The sequence below is a fragment of the Ptychodera flava genome, chromosome 18, assembly GCF_041260155.1.
Source record: "Ptychodera flava strain L36383 chromosome 18, AS_Pfla_20210202, whole genome shotgun sequence".
Lineage (NCBI taxonomy): Eukaryota > Metazoa > Hemichordata > Enteropneusta > Ptychoderidae > Ptychodera > Ptychodera flava.
In genome coordinates this window covers 37,602,795-37,625,594 of record NC_091945.1, presented here as the reverse complement: position 1 = coordinate 37,625,594, position 22,800 = coordinate 37,602,795, and the positions used below count along the sequence as shown (strand labels likewise).

The window sequence follows — 22,800 nt, the reverse complement described above, 5'->3', positions numbered from 1 at the left end:
CCTCAACTGCAACGTCAACTGCAACATCAAACATCCAGTGTTTTTATCCGCCGTTTTTTTCCGGTACCTCTGTTTTTATTTATACAATATGATTACTGGGAATATTCACAGCATTGGGTCAACACCTCTCAATGTCCGATATGATTTTAGCTCTTACAATCTGACAAAATTACATTTCATGCTGTACGTACTTCGTACGTACGTGCATACATACATACATACATACATACATACATACATACATACATACATACATACACACACACACATACACACACATACATACATACATACATACATACATACATACATACATACATACATACATACATACATACATACATACATACATACATACATACATACATACATACATACATACATACATACATACATACATACATACATACATACATACATACATACATACATACATACATACATACATACATACATACATACATACATACATACATACATACATACTTAAGAATATGTGATTAAAAAATCAAATGTTTACAAATACGGTAAATTCGCCGTCTGTTTTTCTGTCGTCACGTGACTTCATAAGTAGCGGTAAATCCGGGTACCAAGTGACCAGGTGACGGCTTCCCAACAACTGGCACGACTGTACAGGTCTTCCGGTGATCTCATTGATACAAGACAAATCGCATTGTCTCATTTGACTCACTTAATTCATAAACTAGTAAAATCTTAATTTTCATATTTTCAAAACACTGAGAAACATGATCTGAACGCTAATTAGAGTCTGCTCTATCAACCGGAACAACGCAATATAACTTGTAATTTGATAATTAAAGTTGTACGTTACAAAGCAATTATATAGGGTAGGAATGGACACATATCCGTGATGCTTAACCGATGATCACGATTCGGACCAATACCCTTAAACTAAACCGACATGGCGGGGTCTGGTCATTCCAAGGCAACTTCGGCGTGACCTGGAAAAGATACACAGCCAACAGCGTGCCCCGACAAAGAACTCAAGTTTTTCGCTTCACCAGTCCGTTACAATTCTTTGTGTTAGCAGTTTAAATTGTTATTGGCAAGGAAACGATGGGACTGATCGCTGTATAGGCCATTTGGACGCCTGTTTGCACCCAGAAAGAAGCAAAGAACAGCATGAATATTAAACGTTTTTCAATTAACTTTAAGCGAATTGGTAATTCGGACTTCAAGCACACACACCGATGACTATCAAGAAAGGCTTCTTGAACTTTTTTCAGATACTTTTATCCGCCGCTGATTGTCTCGTCTACAAATCGTCGCCGCTGATTGTCTTGTCTACAAATCGTCGTCACAGCCACAAACTAGACATGCAGCCATTGGATCAGGACACAGGTCGAGAAAGCGGTAAAGTAAAGTTACAATGCATATGTTAATTAACCAATTGGCGGTGCCCGAACGATTGGCATTGCATGTCTCTCCCAAATGCTCGGCTTGTGACGTCACACGAGGTCACCATGTGGGTTATTTGGTAGCGATGGTACAGTTTAAATAGTAATTGCAACGATCTATCACACCATTTTGCCGATACAAACACTTGTTGTGTTGTATGTGCGCCCGGATCTCCGAATCTGGTGACCAATTGGTCGGATAATCGACCTACCAACGTCTCGCTCTCCTAATTTACTCTACAAAATCGTCTCGCGATTCCTAATCCGATTTATCGCGATTTGATATACTACTGTGAAAAGATCACCTGCAAGTTGAAAAGAAGAATACAGTTGACGGACGACTTGATTTTTGATTGGGCAGAGACACGTGCCAATAGGAAAACAAGATATTGGCCATACCAATCGCACTATCTAGAAAAACCGGCTCGTACGGCATTGCATCAACCATATCACACAGCGGACAAGTCGACCGTTTTACTAGTCTTCAACCGGTCACAACTACGCTGTATCATCGTTTAGCTCAGAACACCAGTCGTCTGCTTTGCTGGTCTTCAACTCTACGCCTGCGTATCGAATTTGCGATAAGCGTATCGTTTGCTCTTCCAACATCTGTCCGAAACATCAGCGTACTTTTGTTTACAGACAGCGATTTCTTCCCCTTGACAATGACCGAAAAGCAAAATCACAGTGAAGAATCGAACATACAATTGAACATGTCTTCGTGCCAAAACTCACCATCGTCTGACGTGAGCGAATCTTCAAAGAGAGGGAATATTTCATCAGGCGATAGCAGTGATGGTGAAGACACGGAACAAAACAGAGATCATCGGCAAGATGAGAGTGTTCAGGAAGATGAGGAGGAGATGGAGGGAGAAGATGCAGAGGAGGGCGATCACGAACAGAATCAACATACTGATTTTTCAATAGAAACGATTCTCCGCCCTGACTTTGGTAGAAAAACTGTGCAACTCACTAACACACACCAAGTAGACTCTGCGTTTCAACCAACCAGAGCATATCAAGCGGCAAGTCCCCGGCAAAACTCACACGACAATTCAACAAACAGGAAGACCGTTAATTCTGAAAACAATCAAAAGGACTCAGACAAAAAGAAGATTGACGAACAGAAGTCCTTACTATGGCCAGCCTGGGTCTACTGTACCAGATACTCTGACAGACCATCTTCAGGTAAAAGACGTCCCACTCATTTTCATTTTTCTCCTGTCTTAATTTTCAAAAGGTTGTTTTCTGAAATATTTAATGCAATTTGATGAAATTCGTTCAGACAGTATTTGGCGATCACTTAACTCAACTCTTCCTCTAAAATCATATCAAAATTTTGAAACAGGAATATAGTTTTTACCTTCTATTTTGATCTTGAAGCATTTGTCTACAATTTTGAAATTCGCTGAGTAATTCTACCAATCAGTCAACTAATTTTGATACTCTCTTATTGCGTCGTTAGAGCCAAAGACAGTAGAGAACTGTCTGTTAGAACTTAACTTACAGTAGAGATTTTGTATGCGCACTGTGTTCTTTGCACTCTATGCAGGTTCGATTTCAAACACTCTCGTCTCCTTAAGGAAGTTTAATGTTTGCGACCTTAAAGGAAAACAAACCATACTTAGAAACACAAACTGAAGTTAATAGAGTTGCCTTGCCCAATCCGTGCAATGTGACAGCGTTGATCAGCCTTGCAACTCGAGCTCGATTGTTTGCGATAATCACGCCGTCTGGATGAAAGGACGCTGTTGTGCGCTGTTATAACATTTTTTAAACAAGCCGGCAGCCTCCCGAATATCGATCACATTGGAGACGTCTCAAAACGTAGGATGTTAATGATTTGACAATTAAACTCCAATCTCCAATTCAGAACTCTGGTCTCCTATTTCCAACCCTCAAAAGAAACGCATGTTTTAGCCCGACGATGTGTGACCGTACTCCCTACCCAATCAGGTTTCGATCAATAACACCCAACAGTTCGTACGACCACCCTCCATTGATACTTATCACCAAAACCAAACCTCTCTATCCACTGTAATATATTCGGTACAACGAGCGTGCTTGCTAAATATTCAACAACAGTTCGGCAAATCGTCAGAAACCAGTCCGGCAAGCTAATTATTTTTGGCCCACTCGCACGTAGTAGCGCCTGAAATTGTTTAGTCTGGAACAGAAAATTAAAATTGTGCTTTGATGTAGGTGTTTCGGGACAGATGACGCTACCCAATGCACAAAATATTTTACCCCATTATGGATAAAAGAAACCCATTTACACTTACCTTGCAAAATCATACCGACATAATGTTGCTCATAGAAAAATTATCAAACTCTGAATCTCATCAGGCAGAATACAATTATATCCGAACACTATAATATTGATACCATGTTTAAGACGTCAACAATATTTGGCCACTTTGTCGACAATTTATGTTGTTCTGTCGAGCACTTTATTGAGACATCGTCTTCGAACACACACCAATTTTCAGATCAATAGTGAAATTTCAGTCTTCTCTTTAAAAAAGTTGGCGCCCAAAACTTGAGAGAAGTTGAAGCAAGCAGTACATGGCGAGAGCAGCTGGCGTGTGCCCGTCATGAAGGCATAATGGCGGTAAAGCTTGTAGAGTGGATAATGTGAAATTCGAATCAGCCTACATTATATTTGACTTCCCATGACAGAAATATAAGTAACCAATGAAAGCTACATTACGCAGTTATATGAGTATTCCATTTCCGCGCCAACTTGATGACAAAAATTGTCGTTTTCTCGGACTCTTATCGACTTTGCATGGTCTCTGAAGGTACTGATAGTCGAGGCAGTACGTGGACAGTAAGGCAATGTTTCACCGACAGTATGTATGATTGTCCAGTATAATTACAGTTCGAAAGGCCAGATTTCTCTTAAAAGATATCTGGAAATTGGCAGATTTTGTCTTTCTTTAACGAAATTGAAGGTATGTTCAGAAAGATTCGTTAGATTTGATCAAACATACTGTAGTTTCTTCTCTGTCATGATAACAGTTAAAGGCATGATGGGAAGGGAAGACAGGACTTTGTTTGGTTCCAAACAACCAAAGATAACGCGTTATGATTTCAATAAGAATAAAAATATTTTTGATATGTGTAACTCCATGTGAAATTATCACTTTAAGAAACATGGAAGCAGAGACATATAACTGATAGATAATTTGAAAAGTATCCTTGATAAAATTATTTAGACGAACTTGAAGAAAACAAAGAGTCACTGTGAAGCTTGCCTGCCATATGTAGTAAATTGAAGCCTAACTTTTGTGACAATTTATTTCATGTACATAAAGTACCCTCTGACTTTATTTTCCGAATTTAGGAAAAATACTGCAAATTAATATTCACCTTTAAAAGGAAAGATGGCGTTGAGAAAGTAAAGTTTAGAGCCGACTATTTTACTGAATGTACAAAATGCACAGGAGAATCAAACAAAGGACTTGTAACACGTAGTAAAACGGCGCTCCTTGTTACTGTCTTCCGTAGGGTTTACAAAATAAATGTTAACTATTACATGATTCAACAATTAGTTTATTTGCCGTTTATAATCTTGTTGAAAAGTCAAATAGAGAGCAAAATGCTAATGTCAGAATGATGGATGGGTAAAGTTTCCATTTTCTACGCGTGATCAGGGTTTATAGAATAATACTTTCTTAAATCAGTCACATTCTCCTGACCACATCTTCAGACAATATTATTTCTTGGTTTGGATTCTTAAAACATACTTGCCATTCTATTGAACCATCATGGGCCTAGATATTAATTATCGAGGAAAATTGACTTTGTTGTGACACGAAAGAAAGAAGAAATCATTATGAAACATTAAATCGGCCTCAATGGACCACGTAACTTTGTGTTATTTCTGAAAGTTTAATGGTTATCCATTCTAATATCTAACACATTACTCAAGCATTACGTATATGAAAACAGAATAACCTATAGATTAATTCTCCAGTCAAAGTGTGGAATTTGTATCCGGAAATAAATCAGATGCAAATTCTATTGCACTTATAAATTGTTTTGATGAAACAATTGTATTTCAACAAAACTTTGCAACCTTTGCTCAAAGTCTACCAACACCTCAGCTTTCTTTTTTCAAAAAATGAGTTCTTTCAAAATAGCAGTCTGAGAGTATGAGAAGTTACCAAATCAATATTTTGTACAAATCGCTTGTTGTTAAGGTGAAATCAGAGTGCATAATCGAGTATATTGAACAACTTTGTTAAACAATTGGATAAGCCCAACTCATGGCCATGGACACTTTTCAAAGTGGTATCTCTGGTATAAGACGTTTGCACTCTGTCGCGTACGTCGATCTCCAGCCTTTAGGTATTTCACTGATCACCATACACAACAAATATAATTAGATCATTTCCTTTGATATTCCATGTTATTGACTTATAAATATCGATTATCAAAATAAGTACTTGGGGATTATCTGAAGACCGAATAATCCATAACAACCAAACTTGATTTTGCCTGTTGATAAGCAGCGTTGATGTAGGTTTGATTGTATTATTCTGATATCCACATACTTGGAACTTAGAAACAGTAAGTTCCATTGTTTTGGTAGATCTAGCACTGGAACAGCGGGAGATTATTTTCAGTTAATTGGTAATTTTATGGTGAGAATACATTAAACAATGATTCAGTCATTTCAATAATAGGCCACAAAGTTTGTTACCATGAGAAATTACGAATTTTTATCCAAATCGATGACAAAGAACGTTCTGTTCTAAAAGTTTACTTCTCGGCTGTTTGCTTCTTTGATTCGCGTATACTATTATTAAATTTACCCCGTCGAAATGTTTTTCACATCTTGTAAGGCGGATTAAGACGACACGGCAATTGAACGTTTTTCATCGTCGGACCAATGTTGTATGAGTCTTGCTTTCCGTCAGTGAGATGTCTTCAATAAAACAACAACTCCCAAGACGTAGAATTTGTACAAAAGTCACTATCGTTTTATGAAGTCTACTTCTCGTCACCATCTCTCTCTCTCTCTCTCTCTCTCTCTCTCTCTCTCTCTCTCTCTCTCTCTCTCTCTCTCTCTCTCTCTCTCTCTCTCTCTCTCTCTCTCTCTCTCTCTCTCTCTCTCATTTGGTATATCTAGCACTACAAGTTCACAATACTACAGTAATTCAAATGTATGATATAAAATTCAGACAAGGATGTAAGTTCATTTATGTCGGAGTGTGTTCTACAGTGTGTAGCAATCCATACCTTTCAAAACGCGTGAAACAATATTAAAGTCTCACCACTCTAAAACGATAAACTATAGTGAAAATTTCGCGGTGTATATCTGCCCTATCGTCTGCTCAGCCCACTCCATTTCCAATATCTCACTCTCACAGTTGGTGGCCATCACGCTGAAGATAAAAGTCACCAGCTAAGACAGCCTAGTCAATAACAGGAGAGTATTATAGAAATGATGGTTACTTCACAGACAGAGACCTTCACAGCATGTCAGCCTTTTGCTCTTTGTACCCGCCATACTTTAATATTGAGATCTTAATAGGTCCGTTATATGAAGTGATACCGTCTCTTTGAAAACTAGTGTAATCGTTTCCTCGATTCCCGGGTCTCGGTGCATACATCTTAGTGATTGAAGTAACCTTTCTTCTGTAAATACGAGCATAACTCTTACCCCCCTCGCTGAGTTAAAGAGTTCGAACAGCACGCTGAAACGGACACCATTAGGATATTTATTAGCTAATGCTTATGTACCGTCTAATACTGGCAAAATAGAAATCATGCGACTTTTTCCCGTTACTGAAAATTTTGCTGTAAATATTTCGTCTGCTAGAACCGGAATCTCCGTATATGATGTGTTTAGCTCACGAAACATTAACGGACTTACAAAAGTGCGTTTTAATGTCACTAGTGATTTCGCGTCGATCGGAATCAATTTTTTGACACATTTACCGTAAATCTAAATTTTCTTTAAATGAACTATTTCCTTAGCAGATATGGGTGCCAAAACAGTGTAGATTGTTGAGAGTATAGCTTTGTTTTCTTGTACAACCCAATAACCAAATAGACTATATTTGGTTCCTTTATAATCGAGACTATACTATTACAAATATTATGTATAATTCAGAAAAAATATAATTGCAATCAATAAAATCTACGGTTATACTCGTCACAAGGTATAGAAAAAAAAGACAAGTCTCGGTCTACTATTCAGCCTGGCCTCATCTGCTTCATATGAAGAAATGAGTGAGATAGAGGGTAGAGACAGATAGACATACAGCCTTTAGAAAGGCAGGTAGACATAATAGACAGTGAGACATTGACAAAAAGACAACGACAAAACATACAGACATGTACAGACAGAAAGGGTGAGTTTAAGTCCTACTTACTTATCCCTTACCCTTACCGAGGGAAATAATTAGAAACCTTTCAGAATCAGATAATGTTATTATCGTTGTGTTGTAGCGTGTATAATCGTGTATGTATGTATGTATGTATGTATGTATGTATGTATGTATGTATGTATGTATGTATGTATGTATGTATGTATGTATGTATGTATGTATGTATGTATGTATGTATGTATGTATGTATGTGTGTATGTATGTATCTATGTATCTATGTATCTATGTATCTATTTATCTGTATCTATGTATGTATCCATGTATCTATGTATCTATGTATCTATGTATCTAACTATGTATCTAAGGGTGTTTGTTCTTCTGTTTCTTTGCGTTGTTAGTACTTTTAAATTACAATAGTACACACGAATATATGAATAATGTTCTCTTTTTAAATGTTTACGCAAACATCGTCACCATATGACTTTCTGATTAGTTTCGATCTTATCGCTTGTTAGTTTCCAAGGTTTTATATAAATGGTTTGCTTTCATACATTTCACACACGTATTTTATATTAAAATTAATCTCAATTTCGCATCACTAAAATATCAAAAATTTGCAAGGAATGTTCGCCTGTACCTACTATTGGTGCAGACCTCTGCTTTGTCGTTGACAAATCTCGTTGACAAATCTTTTTTCAGTTTTTACTGACCAATGAGCATTTGAAATCACTAGGTATTGTTTGCACTGTTTACTTTGCCATGTCATCGTTGAATAATCACAGGATAACCTATCAGTTCGAACATTAATGAGACAGGAAGTGTGTATGCTGGGTCTTTACGTTGACCACGCACCTGCATTTGCACAAACACCCGTGAAAATATGTGGATTTTATTAAACTATAAATTAAAAAGATAATATTTTGAAAATTTTCGATAACTTTCGAGAATTGCATGGTTGTCTTGTATCAAAAATGTTACTGTCCTTATCATATTAAATCACGTATGAGTTGAATAGCACAGCACTAACGTGACGATACGAACACACAACCTAGGTTTTTGCATTTATGATTCTCGTTACGATTCTCGTTTTTCCTCATGTCAACTGATGAATTATGTCTTAGTGAAATTATCATAAATCATACATCATAAAAATCTCACGGGCAGTTTGTAATATAATTATTATTTCACGACAAAAGCAAATCAGAGAGAATAGAAGAGCTGATAAATACATGTTTCTAACATTAAACAATGTATTGACTGTCCAACATTTTCTCCAAAGTGGCGAATGAAATAATCTATTTGATCATCTCCGTTAAACTTGTATTTTAGATCAATCGAGACGTAGAATCATTTTAAAATCTAGAATGGAATCACAACAAACAACTGACGTTGTTGTCACCGAATGTCACCGCTGGAATTGCTGACAGAGAGCAGAAAAAGACTGCAAATGCAACTTTGACGATCAAAACCAAAGAGAGTGCTACAATTATGCAAGAAAACCGCCAAGTATGTGCCTCCAGTTAAACCAGGAGATTTATACAATCGTATAGGGAAATAGAAGATATCCCTAGGAAAGCATCTCACTTGTTCGAAATTCAGTTACACTTAAAATTTATATCATCGTAGACCGATGATACTATTGGGTAGATTTTCAGGAAAATATCATCTTTGTGGGGATTTAGTTTAAGCCAAGACTCAGGTCTGCACCGATGAAAACCAAGGACTCGTCTCCTTTCACAATGTCGCACTATATAATTCACAGTCAAATTTCGAAACGTTGTGTTAGCTCTCCGGTTTACGGCACGTATGGCCTATGCAACTGTCGTTTGAAAAGGCGAAATAAGTTCCGTCATTCTCAGAGCAAGCGATCGGTGTTGCATGAATGTCGTAGTAGCGTGGAAGGATCTCTTTCTATCACAAAAACATCGCTATGAAAAGTGTTATCTCGAAAGCAATATGAGTTTATAGTTTTCTGTACAAGCTATCAGACGATTGATCTAGCCCGCTCGTCCAACGGATGCAACGACATTGCAACGACAGACATGGTTCATTGCATAATACATTTTCTCTGTCACCTTTCTGTCTATCAGTTTCACAGTCTCTATGTTTCTTTCTCTCTCCCATATATCTGAATGGATAATATAAACGCACAGTATTCAATCGCATCTTTAGTTCTGTTCACGTACACCATACACCATATCGTATCGCTCCTTTATGTCTTAAACACAATGATCTCATATCTGTCCTTTCATAACGCTCACAATGCCGCAAAGAGAACCAGTCACGATTTCAGACATCGTCTGCTCCATTCCCTTGTCGATATAAAGCGATTTAAGTTTATCTTTTCCATGCTATATGGACTGTGTAAGTGAAATTGTAAATGAAATTAAAGTGTGAGTGAGTGTTCCACTCCATAGAGCGTCAGCACTTTTGTAACAACGATTTCAACGTAGCACGCACCGTACGAGGCGAAGTGATTGGTTTTTGCCGATCTCACGGAAATAATTCCTCCATGTGGGTATGTGGTGAAATTTAACACGAGGCAGGTCTCTACATTTCCCATGGTAAACTAATAGGATATTGTTTATTTATCTGCAACATTTAATCCCTGGACACTATCTAGCCGACGATAGTCTCGAAGGAAAACAAGTTTACATTTGTCGTGTAAAAAAACATACGCCTATCTGCAATATTGAGTTTAAATTACTCTCGTCAAAACTGTTTAGGTTTTCCATGACAGAATTAATTTGGTCATCTCCTTACACAGCCACGTATCAATAGAACTAGCCAATACTTGAGTCTGATTCAATCTTCTTGCCACAAAAATATTTACTTGATTCCTGAAAATCCCTGCTCATATTTATGGCCCTCACTTTATGGCCCTCACTTTCATATCTTCAACATCTGTAAACATGTTACCAATAACCGTCCCGTCCCGTTCCGTATTTATTCTTAAGAAAATCAAACCAGCTGAAATATCCGCAGGTCATATGGTAAATTGGAATGGTAACATTTTTTGTTGTGAATACAAAGCAACATAACCAGGTTTTACGAATGTTTACGAGATATATGATGTACGAAATACGTTCTTGCTGACGACGCCTTTGTTTTTGATTTTTTTATCAGGTCAAATCCTTTTGAACAAACTACAAACTATAAAAGGTATCGGTGACAAAGATAATCCGGAGGATATCCTGTACAAGGGAAAGTGTTTAAATTCGGATAAAATATTGGTCTTGGTTTGCCGACCAATTAATAAAGAACATGTCTTTTGTCACCGAACACCGTTTATAATTATCTCATAACCTGTTTACAAGATAGGGTAGCCGGAATTTAATTTCATTTTTTGGCACGAGTTTAAGAGTCTCCATCAAATCTTTCTTTCATTAGGATGGAAATGTACTTAATATCAAGACTATGATTTCCAGATCAAAATATGAAAGTTGTTAAATTTTTTCCGCTTAGCTGTTCACATATTGCCTTTCCGTTGAAATTTTTCAATTGTTGTTGTCTATGATTTCGTACAGAATTAGACTAATATTTATCTTCATCAAAGACGACTTTATAAAGTGACAACAAAAACGTTTTAATGTCACAGAATATTAAAAGTCATTATTGTTAACGTGATTACTAACCATAAACAAGGCCATAAATTAACGACACGTTGTGGTTTCCTTTTTAAATCACTCTGGTGGTAAACCAGGACAGGAGGTTAAATTAATCCATATTTTCATATATCAACAGATTCGTTCTGTTGAGGTGGTTTTGCATTTCATCTCATATTATTCTGTTTGTGTATCGCAAAGAGTTATTTAACTACCATCCAATTTCGCCCAAATCTGATATCCAGATAAAATTACGACAAATGGTCCGATTTTTTAAAACAACAGCATCAGAAAATGGCGTTTTCGGACCTTGAACACAAATTATATCGGGACTCTGAATATACTGATTATATGTGTAATCTCTCAACATTCATTGTCACCCTAAGGCGATGATAATTTACCAGATTTTACAGAAAGAAATGATGAAATGTGTATTTTATATGGCAAAAATATGTCAACAGAAATAATTTATTCGTGAGTATCAAAAAATGATCTATTTATTTTTTTTATTTACACTTTTAATGAGCGGCCGAGTTACTAAGCGAGTAATTTTCATCGGGGCTCAATATTCTATTCTATAGAATTACATGGCTTTCCAACAATCTTTACCTGATTCTTCAAATTAGATATGATAACATTTTTCTCCTTGCCTTTTATGCTCCGCTATGAGGTATTTGACTTTATTGTGGCTATTTGTCATATTTTCGACTTGTAGGACACGTTGCAATGACCATATCGGCTTTATTGTGGCTATTTGTCATATGTTTGGCCTGTAGGACACGTTGCAATGACCATATCGGCTTTATTGTGGCTATTTGTCATATTTTCGGCCTGTAGGACACGTTGCAATGACCATATCGGCTTTATTGTGGCTATTTGTCATATGTTCGGCCTGTAGGACACGTTGCAATGACCATATCGGCTTTATTGTGGCTATTTGTCATATGTTCGGCCTGTAGGACACGTTGCAATGACCATATCGGCTTTATTGTGGCTATTTGTCATCTGTTTGGCCTGTAGGACACGTTGCAATGACCATATCGGCTTTATTGTGGCTATTTGTCATATGTTCGGCCTGTAGGACACGTTGCAATGACCATATCGGCTTTATTGTGGCTATTTGTCATATATTCGGCCTGTAGGACACGTTGCAATGACCATATCGGCTTTATTGTGGCTATTTGTCATATGTTCGGCCTGTAGGACACGTTGCAATGACCATATCGGCTTTATTGTGGCTATTTGTCATATGTTCGGCCTGTAGGACACGTTGCAATGACCATATCGGTTAGACAAACACTTCAAAAAATAAATAAGAGTCTCAGAAAAAAAGGGCACCATAGATGAGTTATAGATGCTGTTTTTCTGAATTAGGTGATTGTAGCCACTTCATACCGAAAGCGATGTCAAATTATGAGTTAAAATTGTAATCTGAACATTTGACTCCAGTGTGCATTGTGTTATCAATATCATATTCCTTTGTTTTTGATTTGATTTGATTTGAAAAAGATACGTAGACATATGCTATAGTTTTGATAATTAGCATTTGTTTGTCGATGACAGCATTACGCCAACCACGGACAAGTAAAAACTTTTCAAGGTCTTTAGATCAGAAGTGACAGAGTTTGAAATGTGGATGATTTTAGTGTCACGAGAAAACTCAAATCCACAAAATATGGTGATATTTAAATCGGGTAACCCTGACCAGAAGTTGCCTTCCATTGCTTTAGCCTCCAATACCACCTAGAAACATGGGTATGTGTTTTCTGACTTCAGAAATCGAATTGTGTAATCATGATTCTGTGGAATCTTAATTCTAAAGTTGATAACTAATACTCTAATGCGACAGGGGAACAATGTCCTTCTTGTGTTCTGTATCATGCATCTCAATTTTTCTCAAAATTTGAAGTCATACCCATCTCAATGGAATCATTTTTATGAAGTGGCTTTGACTTGCTTTACGTATGAACTTCAGTTACTTAATATATATCAGTTAAAATGAACTTCGGTTAGTAAATAGATATTACATAAAATGAACTTTAGTAAATAGACATTGAATAAAAATGAAGAGAGCAAAGCCGTAATTTTCATTCAGCTGTTATCAAAATCCCTAAGTGTTCCAAAAGCTGACCAAGATTAGTCAAATCACATGTTATCATATTCACTGACATTTAGAATCATCACAATTAATTTGGCTGTCTTGTCCTAGATTAACCCTAAAACATCCTGTATGTCCGGTTTGTTTTCCGTGGGGCGTACTATCTTACATTGAAGAGCAATTCAACAAAATCTTTAACTTGTTCAGGTTACTTTTCAAAGGTTTGCCAATACAGCTGTAATTTACCGACCCTTCCACTTTACAAGTAGTGGTTAGTATCCGTCAAAGCTGTGACGTAGTCCCTACAGGACTCTGTTTTAATCAGACATGAAACACGGAGATGGCGTTGAGAGATAGCGACAGACAGATGGCGAAATCGCTATGAATGTGTACACGACTGAAATTGACACATTTCAAATGTAGCGTTTCGCTTTCTCATCAACGAATTAATCGCAACCAATTTAGGGATACAGATGAGTATGAAGCAGATGCGCTGGGCTTGTACGGATTCTCTCAGGGGAATTCCCAAAATATTCATGAAAAGTAAACAACACATTGATATTCGAAACGCGGTGTGCATTTATATGGTGTTGTTTAAATACACCCATTTACAGTTATTAAATCTGACTCGTATTTGTTCTGAGTATATTTCATCAAACAAAGTACTTATCGTGATCAAATGGTGTTAAGTGAACAAAACATTGGTGACTCCCTAAAATATTCATTTTAATGCCGGTTTCTCTACCTTCAATGAGTAGGTCCAAATTCTGCGACGGATTCCTCCAACAAATCCCCGTATTGATGACCCGGCTTTTCAATTGCTTATAACATAAACATTGTCTACATTACACCACAGCTTGACATGAGAACACTATAGGGAACGGTACTATTTCGTCAATTCTTGTAAACACAGCAGCACCATCTCTCTCTCTCTCTCTCTCTCTCTCTCTCTCTCTCTCTCTCTCTCTCTCTCTGTCTCTCTCTCTCTCTCTCTCTCTCTCTCTCTGAAAGTTTTTAGAAACGATTACCTCTAAGTTTCTAATATTTGCTAAGTTTCTAATATTTATCTTCTAACGATTTGTATTAAATCTATCAGATTAAATAATTATTGAAAAGTGGTTACATTGTTATCTTTAGGGAATTTCCCTGACAGCGTCTTCTTCAGATAATTGGTAATTTCTTCCTTTCAAGACTTACGCTGTTTGCTAGATTTCTTTCCTACGGTCTTTTTGTCTACTTTGACTTTCGTCAACATATTTTTCAACACAGTCTTGAAAAATTGTCTTTCGGTTTCTGTTGCAGTTAACGATATGCATGACATTTATCCTCCGAGGTTTTTATACTATGTAGCAAGCTGTAGCTACCTGCCAAATATCAACAGATGGAATAGAATTAAAAATAGAAACGTTGTTCCTATAGACAGATAGATTAGCACACCACGAACCATCCATCAGCTTTACTATCGTCTCAAATGATGACGATATCACACAATTAGTCCAATGTTTAATCACTAAATCATTAATATGGATTACTCAAGAAAACAAAAATGTTCAAAAATGCTCATTTTTTTTTGAAAAATTTTATTCTGGTGTTCATCAAAATATGTCGAAAAATATTTATGTAAAAGCAATATAATACACATTACCTGCTAAGTATTCAAGTTGATTTCAGTACACTTTGATATCAAGAAAAAATCTTATTTTGTCTCATTCAGTCGTTTGCTAGCAAAGTAAAATTGTAAACGCGTTACGGCTGATAGTTCTAAGCTTCTGTAGAAAGATTAGTGAATTAAATCGAATATTACCTGTAATTCTGACGCTGGTGGCGTTAATTGTGGCAATAATGCAACGATGAACATTATTCGATTGATATAGAACTGTACAATTTTGTGTTTCTTTAGGTCCGAGATCTCGCCGGGCAAAACAGAACAAAAGCGACGAGAAAAGGCCACGCACAGCATTCACGGCGGAACAGTTAGAACGACTAAAACGAGAGTTTGAAGACAGCCGATATCTGACCGAACAGAGGCGACAAGCACTGGCAAAAGAACTCAAACTGAACGAGTCACAAATCAAAATATGGTTTCAGAACAAACGTGCAAAGATCAAGAAAGCAGCGGGAGCTCGACATGGTTTAGCTGTACAGCTTATGAAGCAAGGTTTGTACAACCATTCTACTGTACCGGCAACCGATGACGACATCGACATGCAAGACTGAACAGTGATTACTTTAGTTATGAATATAAATACAGTTATGATCCTCATAACAAAGTTATCATGCGGCTATGAGGATGTACTTGAGACATGAATGAAGTCTATAGGTAATATATAGAGTGCTCTACCGTCACCAATGTGTGAACAGACACTTACTTCACATATTTCAACCATTTTACCGACAGTTGGAATCCTAGAGTCAACACGTCATAAAAATCACGTGACTTGGGGGAGCGGACATGTCGGGCAAGTCTGTGATCATGCACCGTTACGTTTCCGCAATCGGAAGTGTATAGAAACACATAAAGCATGTCGTGAACACCCGGTATTTTTACAGAATGTGCGTGAGACTAAACCAAGTCACGGACTGTGATCTCTTAGACAATTAAGGGCGCGCAGGGGAAAGGGTCAAAACTTGGGGAAAATGTACTAGTCGTCAACAATATCTTTCTTGGTGGTTTTTCTTTCGAGGACTTGACCTCTTTGACATTTGCAACTTGCATAAACACTGATCATTTTCTGTAGCAAATCACTCGAACCTTTTTCCATCTTAATTGTGGAAGTCTAAGTAAAATTTCCTGACACGAGCACACGTGACGACAATCGGGGCGGGGGAGGGTAAGCATTCGCTGAATCATAGAGACTACGAAATGATAACACACAAAAGAACGATTAGTTTGTTCAGATTTTGTGGGAAAACTCTGAAATGAGATTTATAATGATAGACAAAATCGTAACTTAAAAAACCATTGACAGATATTTTGAAGAGTCTATTTAAATCAGTGATTTTAATCATTATAGGCAATATTTCATCTCTTACAACAGAGCAATATAAGTAACCATGTATATCGAAGGAGCATTGAGCAGAAGCAGAATTCATGGGAGTTACTTACTCACTAGTTGTATTCTTTCTTGAAAAGAAAGTTTTACATCCGTATTATTGCTTACTTTATGTGGCATCGATGATCAGTAATAAAGCCTCATATTCCAACAAATTGTAAAATAACAGATTCTCTGTATCATTGTTTTACAATCTTCATATCTCGTAATTCCCAAGGAATCCCATTAGGATGTTTTATCCATCATAACTGTAAAGCAAAACTATAGGTTTCGGCTTCTAGAAATGTGTTGAACATACACACTGTAACGATGCCTTCATAATTTACCACATTGTTGCGACGCTTTCACATGTTTGATGGATGAGCAGGCTCACTATGCAGTACGATACTTCATGGTTTGAAATGTTCTCTCCGATACGAGAAATAAAAGAAATGATCATAGCAGAGTGAATACAGCGGTTGCAAGGGTACTCATGCTGGTAGTCATTCTTTGTTTAAAGTGGGCATTGATCAGGTCCCACACAAGACGATGTTTCTTTCCCTTTCTGTCTCCTTGTCTCTACTGTACCTGTTTCGTAACAGTTTGAACACCTTGGTGTCAATTCCTAACACAACAACTCAGACCTTGCCTGACATTGATTGATCTAAACTGTGCAATTATCGGTCTCATATTCCAATTTAAAGTTCGTTACATCGCTTTTTTAATTGACAATGGTCCGTACCTTGTAATTGAAGACCAATTATCAATCGGCATCTCTGCTGATTGATGAAACTGAATACCTCAATGTTGACGAATAGAGATCACCAATTGGTTCGGGTTCTGACTTTCGATAAAGCCTCACCACGCTCTAGGCGTTAAATCGCGAGATCCACTGCCTTGGGCGTGTCTAATGTTTGGCTTCCGATGTATCACATCGTTAACAATCGAATATTAACCTAACACACCGAAAAATATATATATATATATATACATATATATATTTATATATTTATATATTTTTATTTATTTATATATTTATATATGATATTCATATTTTCGATATGATATCAATGGTGATACATTATTTAGGTATCTTCTGCGATTTTGCCTGCGTACATACTCTAGTTGAGTGTGACTGACAAGCTTATATCATATGGTATGCCACGTCAGGGATGGCTGATTTGTTGTTCTTCGATACTTGATGTACACACACGACACCACAGACAGTGTCCTCCAAAAGTACAATTTGCAGTACATTCGTCCTTTAATTTTCTGAACTATTTTTACTCAATCTAATTCTCGGGTTAGGAAATACCAAAAACTTGTTGTCGACTTTACACTTGTAAATTACGTTCAGCACATTATTCTCTTTATCTTGTGCTTGCCACAAATTTCTTGACTCAAGTGTGAAGATGTTACCTCTTCTTACCGATGTCTTCACAGTGAAGTTATCGTGAAATGACACTGTTTGGAAGTCCGTCTTTTTACTGATTTGTGTGCATGAAACGCATCAACTTTTAATTGATGCATAATTTCAAATCTAATTAGGTTTTTAAATCACCTATGTGGTCTGTCGGTAAGATGGTTCACAATTAGGGTTAGATACTCCTTCCCAATTATAATCAATAGTAAGGGGATATACGTACCAATCAACGTCACTCAAAAATATTTACGCCAGTGTCCCAGATGTTGCTACAGACAACTTGACGTTACACGGGAAGTCGCTATAAATAGTCCCGTCCTTTCTCTCTGTGCCTTCAACATCACATCTGCAGTCTTTTTGGATATAAAGCCATCAAGTACTTTTCATACGCTTCACAATTTGATCGAAAATATCAGATTTTTTGTTTTCAACTGTTAGGGAAAGTTCCATATTTCATCCAAAATACTCAGTTTTTCCTATCTTTCTTATCGAACACAAATATGGAGTCCTCTAATTATCTTAGAGATACAACTGGAAGAGTAATTATGTTTTCATCCGAGATGGGCAGTGTTGTCAAATAGCAATAAACTTAAGCTGAGTTTTACAAGAATTACCAACAAAATTATCAACTATATTATTTGATTTAAGTTTACACACAAGTCACACATGTCTTGATTCATACAACGGACATTGAAATTTCCCAATACACGGACATAATCATCGACCCTAACACAACATGTATAAATGGAAGTAAATACTGCCATACTGTCACACTGCATGGAGGATGCCATGTTTTGCCCATGGAGGTATTATATTTTGAATATCAGATGTAATTTGACGTCACTACCGCTTGAATGCGAATACTTCAGTGACATTATCGTTTCTTCCTGCCATGACAAGTTACTCTTTGATTAATTATACTATCGCTCCTTAAGTTTTGTTTCGCGTTCTACTTTGCCGTGAATAGAAGTGGATGATGATAAAATATAATTGGTCGGTGAAAGGCCGACCAGCAAATGAACATTGGCTTGGGCTGGATCCTGTAAATATCACAACATAAAACTCCATTAGAGTGTGAAGCCAAGCGAGACGCAAAAGAGAAATTTAAGCCCAAATTTCAGAGAGTTGGATACTCAGTTGTTGCGTGAGAAGGCTAGAAAGTCTCTTCCTCCTCCGGCGGTTCCTGGGCGAATTAATGAGTAAATATCTTACTGCGGTTTTTTAGAAGGTTCAGACGTACGCTAGAGAGTTTCCCATGGACATATTACACAGAAATCTTTCTTGTAGGCCTGTGACAAGCGGTAAAGTTAGACCCCAGTCAATTAAGATATTTATCGTAGCAGTTAGCGCTTAACCGCTCCATCCATGATTTCGATGGCCGATTTTGCTCGGAGCTATAGTCACATATACCCGATGACCGCTTCATAATTAAGTAATTTAAAATTTGGAGTTGGTTGTACCCAGGAGTTTTTAAGGCACTCTGGCACAGTCTGGTTTCAATTGCACCCAACATCTGTTGAAAAACTCTTCATCTCTATCGATGAGGTTGACAGCTGACTGTGTCCAAGATTAAATTCGTATGGGTCAGTGATGGATGAAGTACACAATAGGGCCACTTTGCTTGTGATCGTATCAACATTACAGAGCGTTTAGTCTTTACTCAGATCAACCTCATTGAAACAAAAATGATCGAACAAAAAACAAAAGAAACTAAAAATTCTGCTAATATCTCAGCAGAATAATTATTGACAATTGAGGTTGTCAAAATGAGCGTAGCTGCCTACTGTCACATCAACAGCATGATCTTTTTTTAAATGCTGTCTTTGCCAGGGTGACCAACAAGTCGTGACGACTTATTACGCCAATATCTCGCCAGTATCAAGCAGCTGACAAATTCCAAGTAAACTTTACTTCATCGAAGAAAAATAAGGATTCATCGGGAGCCGAAATTTCAATCCAAATCTGGAATAAGCATCTTTCTTGTGTATCACGAAAGAAACACGCTATTTATTACCGTCCGTGACATCAAATTCAATTGCTCTGGTTTACACGGAGAAATCATGAATCAAATTATACTCTAAAATGTTTTATATCATCAAAAAGGAGAACACACAATTCTACTTCGATTTAACGATCGGAGAATTCCCCCCTTCGAATTCTTCAATTTCGAACTAGATTTGGTTAAAGGTTCTGACCAAAGCTCACTTTCAAATTCAAGGATTTAAGATTTATTTTCGAAGGTAATTCATATGTCACAAGAGCAAAGTTTGTTCATAGTGGATGGAGGGACTGTGATTTGTTGCATATTAGACTTCGCCTGGGTGTTAAATTTCCGTTATTTACCGAAATTATGTAATGTATGTTATTTTCTTCAATTACTGTGATTTCCATTTTGAACTTATTAATTTCTCTGTGATATCCATTTCCTTTCGGTTGTAGTTCCGTGACGAAGACACTGGATGGATGTAGAACCTTGCGTACTGTGGGTTCTATGGGACACTGGTATACATAATGGTTTACAATCTACTCAAGTATTACAACCCACAACCAAGAAACCAATCCATGAAAGTACTTGCTCTAATGTGTAATAAATTCAGAAAAATGGCCTGAAATCTACCTGTCCTAGTACAATGTATATATGTTTCAAGTAAAACTGACATTTAAACAAGAATTGCAATGAGTTTAAGAACGATCACCTTTGACGTGACTGTATTTACCAGTATTCATATTTTTCTTATGAGGTTTGAAGACTTCGTCTGTTTGTTTGTGCTTTGTTTTGGCCAATATGATTAAGAAACCACAAATTTAGAAATCAAAGCTTTAGCAATCAAAATTGTTTTGAAAATAGAATAATTTGTAGGGAAACCCTATTATGCTCCGTTTAGGAAGGAAAATGGTGAATTGACTCTACCAGTATGTAGAAGTCATAGTCCGTCTCAACCGCGCCCAATTCTCTCAAAGTCTGCCTGATTTCACTAATGAACAACGGTACGCCACAGTTGCAACAGATCTGTACGCAAACATGCAACATTAATCTAATTACGGGTCTCCACCGAAAGTTGAAAAGAGACCCAATTCACTCGGATTCAACCAGAAAATTTAGTAAAGCAAGGACGCCGTTTGGGGCATTTAAACTGTGCTTGAATAAGTAAACTGTATGAGAAATTAAAGGTGTGCGTTCAAAGCGGGTCTCTCTGAAGTCTTTATTTTGGAATTTTTCTTCCAGAAACGATACAGTTGCCTTTTTAGTGACAGTACGCTGTTCTGCGTCCGCCTTGGTAACGTGAATTTGTCTGCAGCTATTTGGTAAACTTCTACATTGGTTTGTTCCCACCACAGCTCGTCGACAATGTACGCAACACTGGGTAAATTTCTGAAAACCTGATACGATCTGTCAACACATGGACTGTGAAAGTCCAATTTGAAAAGGGCGTGTAAAAGTGCAAGTTAGTGGCAAGTGTCTTCTCTATTGTTTGAATGTAATCTAACTAAATGTTGAACTAAATTACAAAAAAAACTTTGATGCAGTGGGATACCTTTCCTACCTGATCAGCATTTACAGATTTCAATATGATTCGCATTTGTTTCATATGCTATTAGATTTGTATGAAAGCAAATACAACCAGGATAAGAACATGACCGACCAATTTCAAAAAATGAAGTAGCTTTCTTGGGGTAAACTCAATTTTCTTCGTGGGTTTGATTAACAACCTGAAACGGAAAAACACTCCCGGCATAAATTAAATTTTCTTACATAACGAAGTTGAGGTAGCAAGAGACGCCCTCAAAGTTGATGATTGTAATTTCTGATTTGACGAAGACAAGGACTGAAATACCATCGGGTTAACACAAATACACGTAACTGTAACCAAGTCGCCAACTGTGTTTTGTTATTTGCCTTATTATTGGTCATATATGGCCTGGGAACTGGCCAGGTTGCATCTATGGCTAGTAAATTACTTCATTAGCGAGGGGCTTTGACGTGCACCCAAGCAGAAGATGAGCGATATATACTGATAATTGAGACCAAACAAACGGTCCCAACAGCCATCGGCCTGAAATAGTCCGACGTCAGTAAAGTCTTGACTAGAATATTACACATCAACAAAAGCGGTTTCTTGTCATCTTGCCGACCAAGAAATAGACGCGTCAATCTAACACTAGTTATAGTCAGATATGTTGATTCCCTGCAATGCAGCAAAATCTCACTGCAGCAATTACACTCTTAGGGCTGTTATTTACATGCTAACGTTGTGTCAATTGCAGTTTACTTTTGGAACCTAAAAACTGTAATCCTATTTGATGGTGTTTACCATGTTTACTTGTACAAATGCCGTGAGAAGTGAAGTGAGAAAACACAGTTAATGGAGACGACGCATAGAGATGGGCCTGTAGTTTCCATAGTGTCACCGTTCAACCGTCTAACACCCATTGTCCACTTTCGACTCTATTCATATGTTGATTTGCCGACAACAGCGAGACACGGACAGAAGGCCTTAGATAGAGGTCAAACATCGCGATTCAAAGCTGCGAACTACGCTGTGAAGTTATAACAGTATGAAAAATAATATGTTTTAAAAACTATCTGGTATTAAAATTTTAAATGTCTGTTGGTGACGATGAAATTGTTCATCTCATTATAACGTTTACTTTGTGCATGATGAATAACAAGACTGACAACTCCTCTATGATCTCGGTCGCATTTGTAAAAATTAACAACTTAGATTATCGCATCGTCAAAATATGTAATAGGAATAGTAAATAAACACTTTGAATAATTTATTTGGCACTCCTTGGAAATAATTCATCAAGTTTCTTTTCGTTCGGATTAAAACAATAATTCTATCTCTGTCTTGCACCGTGTCTACATCCAGCATTCTATC

General features: G+C 37.1%; 1 protein-coding gene across 2 annotated transcripts; it reads left to right on the top strand.

The window, feature by feature from the left end:
* Window positions 1-515: 515 nt before the first annotated feature.
* On the top strand, window positions 516-21,098 carry LOC139117542 (homeobox protein engrailed-1-B-like). Of its 2 annotated transcripts, XM_070680756.1 has the most exons (3): window positions 517-2,606; window positions 15,363-15,620; window positions 20,357-21,098. In XM_070680756.1, the coding sequence occupies exons 1-3, from the start codon at window positions 2,084-2,086 to the stop codon at window positions 20,362-20,364; spliced, it is 789 nt and encodes a 262-aa protein (XP_070536857.1). In that variant the 5' UTR covers window positions 517-2,083; the 3' UTR covers window positions 20,365-21,098. The 2 variants fall into 2 exon arrangements, with proteins under 2 accessions (XP_070536856.1, XP_070536857.1); XM_070680755.1 differs by lacking the exon at window positions 20,357-21,098 and having other exon boundaries at window positions 516-2,606; window positions 15,363-16,959.
* The last annotated feature ends 1,702 nt before the right edge of the window (window positions 21,099-22,800 follow it).